Raw genomic sequence first — 16,216 nt, 5'->3', positions numbered from 1 at the left:
CTTTAACAGTATTTTTTCTAAAAGATTTACTATGTAATTAGAATCTTTGCAATATAAAAACATTTTATTAGCAACGTATTAATTCTTTTATAACAAAATAAAAAATAAATAAAAGTGAAATCGATTAATTTCATTAATTGGTTTGTTTTTTGCACAAAAAATCTATTCATAAAAACTAACCACTTTAAACTGGTTAAATCATCTATTTAATTATTCGAAGAAATTGCGAAAACTATGTCAAAAAAACATATAGTAATATCTTATTTTAAAATAAATAAAAAATAATAAATTCGCAAGAGTCGATATCGCAATATGTACAGCGCAACTTGCTTTATGATTATTCATAAAATTAATATTTAATTTAATTCTAGAAGAGCGATTATATAAAAATATGCAGACTATATATATATATATATATATATATATATATATATATTATATATATATATATATATATATATATATATATATATATATATGTATATGTATATGATATATATATATATATATATATATATGTCATTTTGAAATATATATAATCATAAATTAGTGCCAATAATTTTGAATTCTTTCATACTTCATTTAAATTTTTCCATGAAATTTTAATTCTATTAAAATTACTTCTAAGTGATATATTAATAGCTATATAACAACATCATTTTACGTATCATTTATAAATTAGCGCGCAACGGAAATTACATATTTAGTATCTTCTAGAATTAATCGTATAACCAACTTTAGACCTAAGTTATCTGGAGTATATCTGGAAAGTAATAAATTATAAATTATTATTATTTCTGTGCAATATAATTAATGATAGTATAGTTTACTGTGTAGAGAAGCATTCCCCGGATTATATTATCAAACTATATTATTACGTGGCATATTACATTTTATATCAAATATTTAATAACGAGGTATTTAATTATTTTAATTCAATATTGTAGTAATACAATATTAATATTTACCAAACATAACTATACAGCTTTAGTTTGAAACATAACTATACAGCTTGCGATTGAATACGCGCCGATTAATACAAGTAAAATAAATTTTATTACAAAAGTAAGATAAAGTAAAAATAAATTTATATAATTAACTAATATCAATTCAAAAGTAACTTATAGTTGATTTGTTAAAAAATAAAAACAAAATATATGTATAATAATGCATGTACATACAGTAGAAAAATTTGTGCAATACTTTTCTAAAAGAACTTCAAAATTCGACGATTTATACTTTATAATAGAAAAATATATGTATATATTCTACATATGTATATATTCTACATATATATATATATATATATATATATATTCTAAATATATGTATATATTTTACATATTCGTCAATTTATTTAAAATATCTTATCATTAACCTATTTAATTACAGCACCATTTAAACTGCTATTATATCAATTTATCTTTTCATTTTTAAAATCTATTAGGTTCATTAATTATATACGCGAAAATATCTTATGTTAATTATTATTTTACTCTCGCATATAAGCAGTAAATCAGATAAATGGATGTAATTAGCTTAAAAGTATTAAACTATGACATATAAGCTAAAAGTAAGATCTGTTAAACTCACCGACTAATCCGAGGATGAAAGTCAAGCTATAGACCACTAGCACAGGTGCCAATTCTCCCCATTCGAAGTGGCTGTAGGAATCGTTGATGTCATAATCGGGAAAATCTGTCGCATTGGTGTCGTTAGTTATTCCGTCGTTAACGTAGTTAACGTCGTCTATTATTCCTTCCGACATTATCGAATGATTATTGAACATGATCGAAAAGATAGACTGTCAATATTTGCTCGTTATCGTAGCACCATTTCGCATCTTACTAAGATTGTCACATTTTCACAAAGATGGAAAATAAAGTAGAATAACATGGAAGTATAATCAGAGAGGACGGTAAACTAAACAGAATCAACTTTTAACGTTTAAATTTATGTTTGTCATCACGTTTTACACATCACACGATACATCCACGATGGAACTTTTAATTTTTAATCTTAAAGCCGGAAATTTTTAAATGTAAAACACGTCGGAACTATAAGACTGTCCAACTGAGAATAAGATATGAGGCAACTCTACGACTTACACGACGAAGCTTTTTGTTATTATTCAGGTACACAAATTGTTCCGCTTGAGTTCCCTTGCTCTCATCTTAGTGCAATTTGTCTGGAAAAATAAAAGAGAAAATGTCAACTCGCAATAAACATGATTTTTTTATCTCGATTCTACTAAGCATACTTATATAAATGTGTTTTTATCAGCAAGCATTTCGCTTCTTAACGGTAAAAATCTTATTGCTCGAAATATTTTTCAAAGAAGCTGTGAATTTTTAACAAAAATAGATATAAAAACATCATTTAATAATATCATTAAAAAATTAATTAAAAATTATTCAGAAACATGTAAAAAGTTGAATTTTTTTATATGATATGTTTTTGTCTAGAAATGAGAAATTCTGGAAATAAATTAGTAACCGTTTGCAGTCAATTATGTATAACAAAATGCAGGCTTTATTTACAAGTGTGCTGAGAGAATTTTAAGATACATATATATTTTGAATAGCGCAATCAATAAAGATCAGCGACAATTGTTCCTGAGAGAAGAAATTACTCGCTTCGCCCACGGGCGTGATCCATGATAAACCGTCTCTTTAATGAAACTTCAGCTTTAGCTCGACATGCCCGGGAGCGCTTAAAGACTAAGACCCTAAAGGCTTTGTTTTATGTGTTAAATGTGTCGCTTTTCACACAGACGGATTAATCATTTTGAATCGATCAATAATCTACTTTTGATTTGTCGCAATGTTGTGAGATACAGCTACTAAATGCACTGCAATTGCGTGAAAAATTTTCAGAAATGATCAGATGAAAACACGTATTTGCAAAATGTGAACACGATATATCTTGAGTGTTCATTTCTTAATATGTAGGCGCAGTTAAAATAGAATAAATATTATCATTTGTTACATCCAAGATTTAAAACAAAAATAGAATTAGATATAAAAAAAATAAAATTCAAATCGATGATTGCAAAGATTCAAATACAATAAATAGTATATATCTTAAAAAACTCCATTGAGATACTTAACTCAATTTTTTTGTTCCAAGTGTAGGTGAGAACGCAATAATTCAAAAAATTTTAATCTTATACTTCTCGTTTCTAATAATTTACAACACGAGAAAAACTTTTTAATCAAAGATTATTCGAGAAATTCAAATAAGCTCTTATTAAAATAAATTTTAAGCGTTTTAATTAATCTTCTCTCTCTCTCTCTCTCTCTCTCTATATATATATATATATATATATATATATATATATATATAAATTTTATACATAAAACGCTTACAATTCTTTTTATTTGAAACACTTTTTATTTAAAAAATATGAAACAAAATTGCGAGTAAAATGCAAATAAATATCCGATTATCTCTGAATTATAAATGAAGCTTTAAAATGTATTTTTATTAAATATTAAATATGTTAAATATTTATGAAGTATTAAATATGTTTAAAAAAGCATAAAATCAAAGATTGTCTGCGAAATAAAACCTATTATTGAAATGTTCTGAAATGACTTTTTAATAAATATTCCACTTAACTTATTGTTAGTGCAAACGCGCAATGTTCGCACCTTTCAATGAAATAATTCGTGTACTTTAAATAAACAACTTCGTATATAGCACAACATAGTTCCGTATGTAATACACGCATTTCATAATTTATATGGTTTTCCTAACACGTCTCTAATTCATTGCGGTTAACATCGTGTAACATCATGCAAGCTCCGCTTACAAAACAGCTTACTCGCGAACGCCATCAAACTGAAAATCATTATGTATTACGATCGCTGTAGAATATTAGTAACAAACAGCACCTACTTCAATAATAAAATTAAACAACATTTACAATAATAAAATTAAACTATTAAACAACATTTACAATAATAAAATTAAACTATTTATTATTATAAATACTATTTATTATAATTCTTGTGTAAAAGCATGCGTAAAATTTCACATATTGCAAAATAACATTTTAAAAATAAATAACAAAATTTTTATTTTATTTATGGCTATAATAACAAAATTTTTATTTTTATTTATGGTTATTGAATTTATATTTAATTAAATGTATGATATGATTTGTAATCTTTAGCATTAACATCATTAAAACATTATATATTTTTTATAGATTACAACTATATAATATATCTTTCTGTAAGTCCATTTTTATGTGTTATATAATTCTTATAGTCATATATATAATTTTAAAAAGATTAAAAATTAATTTTTAACAATTAATTTTATGATTTATAATTTTTAATTTGGAATCTTTACTCAAAAAATATCGATTAATAATCATTGTTCAGTATTTATCAGATGTTAACTAACAATAAAAGATAAAGATTCTTTATAGAATAAAGAAGCAGAGAAGTAAACAGATAAATAATTTTCAAATTAAAACGATAATATATGTACGCATAGCTAGCGTTGCTATTTTAAGATTGCTATTCGACTCCTTTTTCGTAGACAGCTGGCATATCCGGTGAGATTCCGAGAATTCCATTTCCGACAGAGAAAATCGAATTATCAAATGCACTAGCAGTAGTACTGCAGTTCTGGATCGCAAACGCGTCGTGTCAGTAATGCATTTCCCAAGCGAGCGTTATCATACGGAAGAAAAATGAAGGAAAAACGAAAGAAACACATCACCCAAACATAACGACATAGTATGCCGCAGTCGTCCTACAGTTTTTCAATTTACGTTTAATGAAGCTCGCTAATGATACAAAAGGACGCTCACGCTTGATATAAAACAAAACGTCGTGCCCTTTGCGCAAAATCTTTATAACTCGCAGTTGTAATTTTCAAACTATATAGCTTTTCAAAAAGCATAAAAGACTCAGAGAAAAAACTTTAAGTTTTTTAAATTTCTTTTTCAATTTTTTATTTTAATGCAGTTTTTCCAGTAATATAGATCAAACATTTTCTAATTACTTTTACAATATATATACATCAAGGTAAAGAATTTTATATATCAAGAAGAAAAACAAAAATATATAAATTTTATCACATTAAGGAAGAAGAACTTTAAAAATAACTATTAAGAAAAAAAAGATTTACTTTAAATTCTCACAGAATTTGTGGTCAGCAAAAAGTTGTAACTCATGGAACGTTCGCTATATCAACGAGTACATTAACGACGTAAACTACTTACATTCTATCAGATATAATTTTAAAGTTTTTCTCGCGCGAACCAGCGCTTCAATTAAGCTCTTCTGGTTTCACGGTTGCGAAAACGTGACGGAATAACGCAAATAAAATTCTGAAAGAAATCAGCTACATACATCACAGATTTTGTAATTAAATAAATATTTTTAAATAAGTTTTTTTTATAATCTGCAAAAAGATTTTCCTAGCGCAAAACAGATTTCTTGCTCATGAGTGAATAAACCGTTTCTAAATAAAATAAAATAAAATATTCTGCATCAAAGAAAATAGATAAATTGGCGAAATATGTTCAGCAAGATTTGTAAATCTTTAAATGTTAAGGATTTCTTATTAACCATAGATTATTTATATATTTCAAGAAAAGATTGCATAATTTTTTTGCATATGTCTTTTTTTATTGTTATATATTTCAAATTACTTACATATTTTTATTTAATATTTTGAAATATTTGACACTTATTACGATTATTGGCTAAAAGAACTACAATATTTTTCCAATAATAAAGTATAATTAAATAATAGCTAAAGAAGAAAAAATCCTAATTTAAAAACAGCGTCTAAATTATTTATAATAATAGTAAAATAAAATTTTTATATTTTATATTAAAAGTTGATGGAACTGTGTTCACTACCTAAAAAATTCTGTAAAATAAAATATAAAGAAAACATATTTACATATAATATAAATGTTTTCTTCTTTTGTAAAAAAATAATTTTTGCTTTTTTGTTCTTTTTTCAAGTGTTGCAGTGTTATTTCGAGTATTATAAATTATCATAAATATATATATGTATATAAGATACTCTGTTAAATATAAAAATGATTATGCAATCGAATAATTATTGTTAGTTGTGCTCGCACGTCAAACGCTATGATATCTTGTCCGTGTCATCACTGTTTAAAATTGAAATGATGTGCTTTAGAAACATCGTATGCGGACAGCCTGCGGAAGTGAAAATACTTTCGAATTTTTATAGATAATCGATCAACATCGACAAATGTTACAAACGAGTACCGATATTTAATTATGTTTTAATGAAATTAATTCTACCTATTTATACAATTTTCTCACACAATAGCGATCGTCAAAGCATATTTTGTCGAATATAAATGTAGAATTATGATTAAAATTTATTTTTACAGAATGTTCAATATTCCATTCGGGTTGACATTTACAATAAAAATCTGACTTCCTAATTTCTGTTAATATTAATTAGAATATTTATTAGATACGTGAGACAGTTTTTAAAATAACATTTTATAAAACTATATTTAGTAGGATAAAAGCCATAAAATAATAATAAGTGTCACTGTAATCTATCTACATAAGCATATATAGGCAATTAGTGTATCAATATCTATCTACTCGAAAAAATTACAGTAAAATTGGAAATGCGATGCTAAATATAAATTTATAAAGTTATTTCCAGCAATAAATTGTTTCAGTAAAATGTAATCAAATTTCGATATACTTGCTTATTTAATAAACGGAGCTTTTAATGAAGTGTAAATAATTTGTACCCGATCTATTTTCTCTGAAACTACATATAAATATATATTTTTTACCTACTTTTAATTTTACATGATATATACACACAACACATACACAGAAGCAAAAAAAATATTTTTTTTCACAAGAAATTTATATTAATTTCTCTTCAACAGATTTAATTACTTTATTGCTGTTTATTTATAATACAACATATTTTATTTATATTACAACTTTTTTATTCTTCTCAAAATAATATTATATTTTTAATTGTAATTTTCTTATTGAAAAACCGAGAAAAATTCGAAATAAGAATGTATCAAAACATTTAACACCTTTTCCATATTTAATTAATTATTCAAATAATCATATTTAAGTATGTAAAATTATGTTTGAACTCTCTCTTTCTCTCTCTCTCTCTCTCTCTCCCCCTCTCTCTCTCTCTTTAATCGATTTTTGTATTCCTATATATAATTTTCCTATATTATAATTTTATGTTATATAGTTTCTTTTCATAAATTTCTATAACAATATGAGAGATTTCACATAAATTGATATTTCGCTCGCGATAATGGCGATTGTCACAGTTCATTAATTATGCGCTAATTTTCACCAGCGCATTGTGTATCAACATGAAGCGATTTTAATTTAAACCTGTCAACAACATGCAACGGACAATCGAGAGAATATTTTTCGAGCTTCGCCGTAATATTATATGAAATTTGTTTCATGGAAGAATTGCACGCGCTTCAGAAAAATAAACACACATGTCCACTTTTGAAGATTCGAGCGAAGAATAAGTTCGACTCTCGCGATGCGTTACACCTCTCTATAATTTCACCCGCCGACAGACTAGCTGTTATTTCGGCCATCGTGTTGATTTCTGTCATCTAGTGACCGACTCCCCGAAGCCAGCTGGCAATGGGCCCACACCCCGTTTTACCCTTTTCCGCCACGTGCATCGGCGTAAGCCAAATGGACACACGTGAAAGCGGACACTTTATTTTCGTGCGGTTATACGCATTCGTCGATCGTCGAGCGGCTATTCATTCCAAATTTAACAGACGTACAAGAAAGCGCGTGATCTCTCTGCGCTTTGCATACAGCTAAAACGAAGACTAATGTTCGTGAGCATGCTCCGAACTAGATATATATAACTCAGGGAAATTTTATCGGCTCGAATATCAAGACTGAATAATATAGTATAACTTTGAATTTTACAAAATTTTCTTATTAAAAAATTCAAATCTAATCTTATAAGATTTAGAAATCTGAAATACGATTCCAGAAATACAAGCTAATAAATCAATCTTTTTATCAGTAATTTAAAAAAATGCTGCATATATTTATAATTCAGATTGCGAACTATGTTAACTATATTTTTACATTTTCAAAGATAGATAAAAACACATTTATTATGCAAATGTGATTCCACTCTAAGGGACGTAAGATAAATTTATATCAAGAATTATGCCATCTTGTTTAATAAAATTCGCAATCTAAATAAAATAATATTCTGTTTTTTCATTCTTTGTATTTCTTTCTTTTTTTTAATTACAATAAAAACGAACGTTATTACGAGACTATAAAAGAAAAAGATCTCGTAAAATTTTTCGAAGCCTAAATTACGGTTATAATGTTAATTGTTTATGAATATTCAGTATCGATACAAAGTTAAGCATAATTTAAAAACTACAGCAAAAAATAATTTATATGCAAGTTAATCTATATTTTTTTCCAAAACGGTATCAATTTGACGGCAAATTTATACTATTTCAGTTTTATTTTTTATTCTTGTTCGATCTGTAATTTTTGTTGCAGAAAGGTGTTATCTAGTGGCAACGGAAGTTTCGTTCATTCCCATCTGATTGTTATTTGCTAGGTGCAAGATAGTTCCAGTAATGTCGATAGTGTCATGATTTATGCTCCTAAACAAGTAGCACGTGTCAAACATAAATTTGTATTTATAGAACGATTGAAAACGGCACCTCACGCGCGAGTATTTGCTTGCAAAGACAATCGATTACGTTTCGACAACTAGAAAAAGAGAGAAACGTTTGAACAACCATTTTCGTGAAATGCGAAATTTTATTATCTCAAGAAGAAAAACGAAGTGAACGTGAGTCAATGTTGAAAGTAGCGTATACCCCTAGGACGTAAAAGTAATAAAAATGATAACTTTGCGCCACTTTAGTGTACATGTATGGAGTAAGAAAATTACAATTTTTATACTTTAGAACTTTTACTGAAATAATTTTTATATTAATTCATTCACACACACACACACACATATAATTAGTCATTAAAAAATCAGTTATTTGTCCGATTTTTATGAGTGTTTCAACTTTGGAAATTATAACAAGTATATATATATAATTTTTTTTAAAGACAAATATTTATAATCTGTGTATATCTCTTTTATTATTTTATTTATTTTAAAATATTTTATTATAATTAACTAAAAACGACCAATCTTGTAAACAATTGTAGAAATAAATGATAAATATTATTATGACACATTATGATAATATAATATTATTATGACACATTATTATGTATTACATATATATTCTTAAAATAACTTGGAAAATTACTTGTCGTATATATGTCTTTTAAGAGAAATGAAAATGGCAAGCTTCGCTTAGCATAACGTTCCAGGAATACATTATCATGAATATGAAAACACTAAAAACTCAAAGTGCAGATGATGTCTATTTCTTCAATAAATAAAATCTTTGCTAAGATTAAAGTCTTGAAATAATGTATTTTCAACAAATGTATTTTTACTATATGAAGTTATTTTAATATATACAATATATATCAAATGTATCCATTTTCTAAATGAAAGATTTGGAAAAAGAATTTACAGTAACATATCATAATTTTAAGTATGTTAATATGTAATAATATAAACTTTTCCAATTAAAAAAACACATATAATATATATTTTGTCTTTCTAAAAAATTATGAAGAACACAATATCTTACAATGATCTCCAATTTTTAAATAGTTATATTAAAAAAAATCGATAAAATACATTGTATCGTATTTTTTCTTTAGATCTTTCAAATATAATTTAAAGCAATTCTGCATAGAACGACACTTATACACGTGCAAAGAAATCGGAGTAATGTAAGATGATATTAATATAGAATCAATTTCCGGGTAAGATCATCTTGTCCCTTACCACGAAATCGAGAATGACACACTGGGGAGTAACCCACGTTTGTTCTAATTTCGCTTCCTGTTAGCCTTACTGACTGTATCGCGCCTATATGCACGGTTACAAGCTGATTTATATCGGCAAGCAAGTGTCCCATGTAAGCTCATATACCCTTCTATTTATGGGACTGACATGGATACCGTATTCGACACCAACGCGCATCTCTCTCTGTCTGCCGAACACGAAAAATAAGAGAGAAAAATAGATCGAAGTGAAAAACGGAAAAGTCAACGCAATCTTTCAAAAGTAAAGAAAAGCTTGCGGTTGTCAGTTAGTCTGCGCTAAAATAAATGTGAATTGAAAGGAAAGTTGACACAAGAGTAATTGATCTAATAAAGTTAATTAGTTAATTATCTAAAGTGGAAATTGAATATATTACGTAATATGTAACAAAAAATTTTTGATCGAAAGGAAAGATACTTATTGCTATATTTTTAATTTCTGACCATTTTTTACAATTTGCAATAATTATTTATTATTAATAAAACGCAATAAAAAGGTTAAAAGACCGTGGCGCAGGATGTTAGCAAGTGAAGAAAATAAAAATAATAATAAAGTCTCTAATTAAGAGACAATATATTAATAATAAGTTAGGTATACAAGTACAAAAAGTATATCTAAAAAAGATATTAATTCAATTGAAAAATTAATACATACGTACGTTTCGATTTTTTCAAGATCCTTTTCAATGTTCCGAATCTTTATAGAAAATAAAATAAAATTTAAAATAAAAATAACAGAGCGCGATTAGACAAGGATAAATGCGATAGGAAACGGATAGACATTGTGTACAATTTCAACGGATGTAAAATTTAAAAGCGTAGACAATTGATATGAAAAATAATTTAAAGTAGAAAGCGCAATTACATAAAACAGTTAAAAACGAAAAACTAATAATGCCTGGCCATAAGCAAAGTTTCTGAAAAAAGGGCAACGCTTTTAAATTTTACGTCCGTTGGAATTGTACACAATGTCTATCCGTTTCCTATCACGCTTGTCCTTGTCTAATCGCGCTCTGTTATTTTTATTTTAAATTTTATTCTATTTTCTATAAAGATTCGGAACATTGAAAAGGATCTTGAAAAAATCGAAACGTACATATGTATTAATTTTTTTCAATCGAATTAATATCTTTTTTTAGACATACTTTTTGTACTTGTATAACTAACTTGTATAACTAATTTATTATTAATATATTGTCTCTTAATTAGAAACTTTATTATTATTTTTATTTTCTTCACGTGCTAACATCCTGCGCCACGGTTTTTTAACCTTCCTTTTTATTGCGTTTTGTTATCATCCGGACCATATATTTCTTTTGTCATTATTTATTATTAATATTATATATTGGTAATTTTATTGATAAGCATTGTGTTTTTTTTAATATAAAGAGATTTAAAGTCTTGATTATAAATAAATACAGTTCACAAAAGAAAAAATTGACTAATTTCATTTCACATCTTATGATTTAAAATTAAACATTATACTTTTTTATTTGATTCTTCTTAGTACAATCTTTTCTAAAAATGCATTTTTTCTACAATTTATTCACAATAATTTGTAAATTATTTGACTTTAAATATAACTTTTTATTATTTAGACTTTTCAAAGCAAACTATCTTCATTAATCTTAAAGTAGAGACATAATGCAGATTCTAACAGGTTCTAAGTTTCTCTTATATGATTTTATAATATGTAAAATATGAAGACATAAAATTAGAAAAAATCTGTTAATTAAAAAGAATTATATAAAAAGTATATCATTGCTTATGTTTTTTAAAATATTATTATACATGTTAATACTTTTATAAAACATAATCAATGATATATATATTATAACACAAAGTAATAAAAAATATTAACATTCATATTAAAGATGCATTATTGATTATTGCAAGAAAAAAATATATCTTTAATAATGGGATATACTATGAACGACTCGGCAACAGCGTAAAAGCGAACATTATTATGATTTGTTATCTCTAGTAACGATGTACTTGAATCGCGTACAACATCCTACGTTGTCGTTATTTTTTTTGCGAGCTTCTATGTTTTTTTTCTAAATAGGAAATAGCAATCCCATGACTAATAGCAGTCTCTGTGAAATGCTGTTCTAGGAAATATAATATTCAAGACGATAAAATAAGCCGAATAAAATGGATGTTAAAAAATTCTAAAAAAGTACTTTTTCTATGTTTCGTTGTACGTCGCTGCTCAGAAATTTTGAAAGTTAATAATTTATTAAAATATTGAGTAATACAAAAATCCGAAAATTCGAGAATTAACAAATCAGTTTCGAAACAGAATGATCAGAATAATCCACATTGAAACAAGAACAAAAAATTTCATAAATACAAAATTAGAATAGGAACATTTCGATATCTCATGTTTATTATATATATAATATGAATGACATAAAAATTTGTATTATTATAAAGTAAAAAAGATTAAAATAATTAATATTAAAGAGAAAGAAAACATCATTATATATAAATAAGTATATATATATATATATATATATATATATATATATATATATTAAATTATACTAAATCTATACACTAAATTTATGTTATAATGCACTAAATTTATATTATTATTAAAATGTAAGATTTAGTAGTCCCATTTTGTGGCTAAGAGAATTGAATGAGGTGCTTAGAGCTATTTTTGATTCTCTCGTCGCGACTCAATGTTGTCGAGCAAACGTCTGCAAGAGTTAAAATATTGAGACTTGCAACCGTTTACCATATCATTCCAATATACATAATTCGTAAATATTATTAATCGCTCAATTCGTTAACAATTAATTTTTACTTTGATGTTCATTTTTCATCGAACTATCTATAGATAAAAAGAATCCTCGAATAATCAACAAATTGAAATATAAAGCGAAGAATATAAAAAATTAAGATTATATATATATATATATATATATATATATATATATAATATAAACATTATATATATAAAATATAAGCACTCAAATTTTTTGAGGTCATTAAGCAATTATAATGCACTGTGTTTAATTAAGTGATCAATGAACAAAGTGAACTGACTATTAAAACGAACGGAATGAGCAACAATGAAACTGTAAGCTAAATGAAAGCTTTGAAATTATCTCGATAGAAGCACTTCAAGTTTACAAAGCAAATCTAAAGTGCTCTCGAATTTCGAAACCAAAGACAGTTAAGGCAAGTAGCAATGTGTACCTTTCGCGTTTGATGTTCATAGACATTCTCGACGAATAGTTCTCTTGATTATCGAAACGTTTGACTATTTGATATTTATTAACACATCATTTAATTCTTTACAAATATTTCATCAAATTTAATATTTATCATTAAATATATGAATTTTTAACTCATCAGCGTTTAAGATCAAAATTATTTTTTATAAATAATAAATTTTCTTACTCGATATTATATTTTATATTTTACGCATTTTATATTTATCGTTAATATTTTACGAATGAAAATGAGCTAATGTAAATATGTTTGTTCTCGTATAAAAGCATGAAGCGAAAAGCATACTTTATGTATTTCGTACATATAATTCACAAATTTTGAAAATCTTCTCGAAAATCTTCTCACATGTTTTATCGTACTTATTTCGATAAATAACAAGAGGACCTCTATTCCATTCTTCAATTATCCATTATTTTCTGCTACACTGTTCTCGAATTCAGATTTCACGATTCGCGCATAATATGTATAGAATAAAATTCAATTCGATTAATCTTTACATCATAATGCGTCCGATTCAATACGAGATAAAAGCGGAATATACAAAACAAGTATGCTCTTGCTATTTGTTTGCGACTGAATTTCAAGCAGAAAAAAACAAATCTTTATACGAGCAAGAAATCTAAATGAATAATTATGACGAAAAAGATGAAGGAACAAAAATCCGTAGATAACATTGTGTTTATTCAACACAAGTACTCATTAAATATCTATCATGGAAGAAGCAACGCGTTCGACATGTTAATTTTATCTCTAATAAATAATAATAATTTTATTAGAGATGAAGTTAATACGCAGTAACGTTAGATATTTCGATAAAATATTCTGGATAATCGGAAGAGTATATTCATGATCAAAGAGCTTATGTAAATATAAAGAAATGAAAGAGATGTAAATCGTGATCCGTATGTTCATAATTATGAGCAGAGATATTAAATTCCTTAAGAAAGAGAGAGAGAGCTTGAAATAAGTACATCTAACTAAAATCGTTATGAGCAAATTATGAGTGGATTTATATTCGTTGACCATCTAAAGGATAAAACGAGAGCTTTGTAGAATCAACAGGTATGCACTAGAAGATTCATTGAAGTAAAAATATTATACGATAAAACATGGTATTTATTATAAAGAAATCACAGTGTTAAAATATATATGGAATAAGAGTGGATCTGATCCGTGAAAAAATTCACGGAAAAAAATTTATAATTTGGAAGACACACACAAAACTATAACATAAAAAGTTCAAAAAATAAAGTAAGCCTTCTAAAATTTATTTTAACGACATAAATGATATGAAGAAAAGAAGTGCTAAATAATGCATTATGTATCAACAATGATATTATCATGATAGTGGCATCTTAACGTGACAAAAGTTTTGAAAGATATCACAAAGCTCGTCACCTATTTCCGCAAATGTTTTATTTATTACGGGAACGAACGTATTATATAATATTATATATAATATTATATATAATATTATATAACTTTGTAAAAAGAAATAAAAATATACCATGTTTTAACGAAATGCATAATAAATAATATCCGAAAAATCAGCTAATCATAAATTACAATTATAAGCAAAGGGCGTACCTTCACTTCCAGTTAAGTATCTGTCATTACGATGTCACATCATCACTGCATCGCATTATATTGTCATATCGCACGATTTCGACTTATATTGTCGTTGATGAACGACTTTGCGATTTAAACGCGATTCATTTCTCGAAGCGAATACATTCTACTCGCACAAATCGTCTCTTCGCCTTTTTAGGGAGTCTCGGACTTTTTAGGGAGAGTATAATTTCGCGGCGCAAGAGAGCGATCACTTCCGTATTTCGCACGAGAGGATGATCCGGCCGGGCACGTCGTGTCCGGGACACACGACTCATCTACGCGCCGATTGCTAACTGGGGACGTGCGCGCCACGCGATCGACGAACTGCCCGCCAACTCGAGCGTCGACGAACACGTCCGAAAATGGCCGACGAGTCGTCGCGAAAAATCGCCGCCGGCGTTACATTTTGCGCGGCTTGGAACGTGAATATGTATATATATTTTATTTTGTTATGCGAAATATATATTGTACAGATCAAAATTATTCTAATTATTCGATATCGTCGCGAAAAGGATAGTGGCAATATGACGATATATGCATACCATGCATACCTGCACATTTTGATCCAGATTTCCTCTTCCTTCGACGCAAACGTGGATCATCGACACCGAAATCGCGTCATCGGTGTATGATAATGATTCCATCTGCGATGTTCGATGCACTACGACACTTTACGAAAGATATTCGTGATAATTCATCACTTTTAAATGATAATCGTGAGAAATCGCGGAACGACTTGCGAACTGTACGAGTTACCTCGGCGCGTTTCGAAAAGCAGTGCTGCTAATCTTCGAAATTCAATATAATTAAAATAGCAGTGCCGCCAAATTCAAAATAATTAAATAGTGCACTAGCAGAGAGAAGATTGAGAGATGTCATGACGTGCTTTTAGATGATCCCTGAAAGCGATCCTCCCTCTATGGATATTGAAAACGTGGACATGAACTACAAAGCCAATGTCCATGAATGTTCTCAGAGGGTATCATGTGCACAATTTCTGGTTTCGTTCCGTGCTATATGCACGAAATGCCGGTAGCACCAGAGTATAACAAGACATTCATGTATATAAATTGATAGTAAATAAATTATGCAATCGTGAAAGATACTGTAATCTTCTAATATAATGTTCAAAGATGAAATAAATATTTTTCTATATTCATTGCCATGTTTATTATATGCCATGTGTATATTTTTATTTACAAAACACAAAATGCCTGCTGTGGAATAAAAACATTTTTAACCGTTATTTTTATAAATCTTAATTAGCAATAAACTGATCTTTGATATTTATTAATCACTTTTTTAATTATTCAAAAAAGTTATTATATTATTTAATCATTTAATTATTTACTTATTTATTTATTACTTATTTAATTATTAATACATGTAGAATTTGT

At 27.0% G+C, this 16,216-nt stretch overlaps 1 protein-coding gene across 3 annotated transcripts in view; it reads right to left on the bottom strand.

Moving 5' to 3' along the window:
• LOC105252129 (QRFP-like peptide receptor) overlaps positions 1-15,550 on the bottom strand; it is a 68,532-nt gene extending 52,982 nt beyond the window's left edge. For 2 of the 3 annotated variants that reach the window (XR_889273.3, XM_011259382.3), the window contains exons 1-2: positions 14,796-15,093; positions 1,594-2,188 (exon numbers count right to left, since the gene is read on the bottom strand). Coding sequence is in view for 1 of the 3 variants with exons in the window: in XM_011259382.3 (XP_011257684.1) it covers positions 1,594-1,789 (196 nt within the window). In the remaining 2 variants the exon portion in view is untranslated. Of the gene's footprint in view, positions 1-1,593; positions 2,189-14,795; positions 15,094-15,370 lie in introns of those variants that run through there. The other variant, XR_003122994.1, reaches the window with a different exon arrangement.
• Between the last annotated feature and the right edge of the window lie 666 nt (positions 15,551-16,216).

Source organism: Camponotus floridanus, unplaced genomic scaffold, assembly GCF_003227725.1.
Source record: "Camponotus floridanus strain SB8 unplaced genomic scaffold, Cflo_v7.5 scaffold3, whole genome shotgun sequence".
Lineage (NCBI taxonomy): Eukaryota > Metazoa > Arthropoda > Insecta > Hymenoptera > Formicidae > Camponotus > Camponotus floridanus.
The sequence above is the reverse complement of the archived record's forward strand: the minus strand, read 5'-3'. Positions and strand labels throughout refer to the sequence as shown.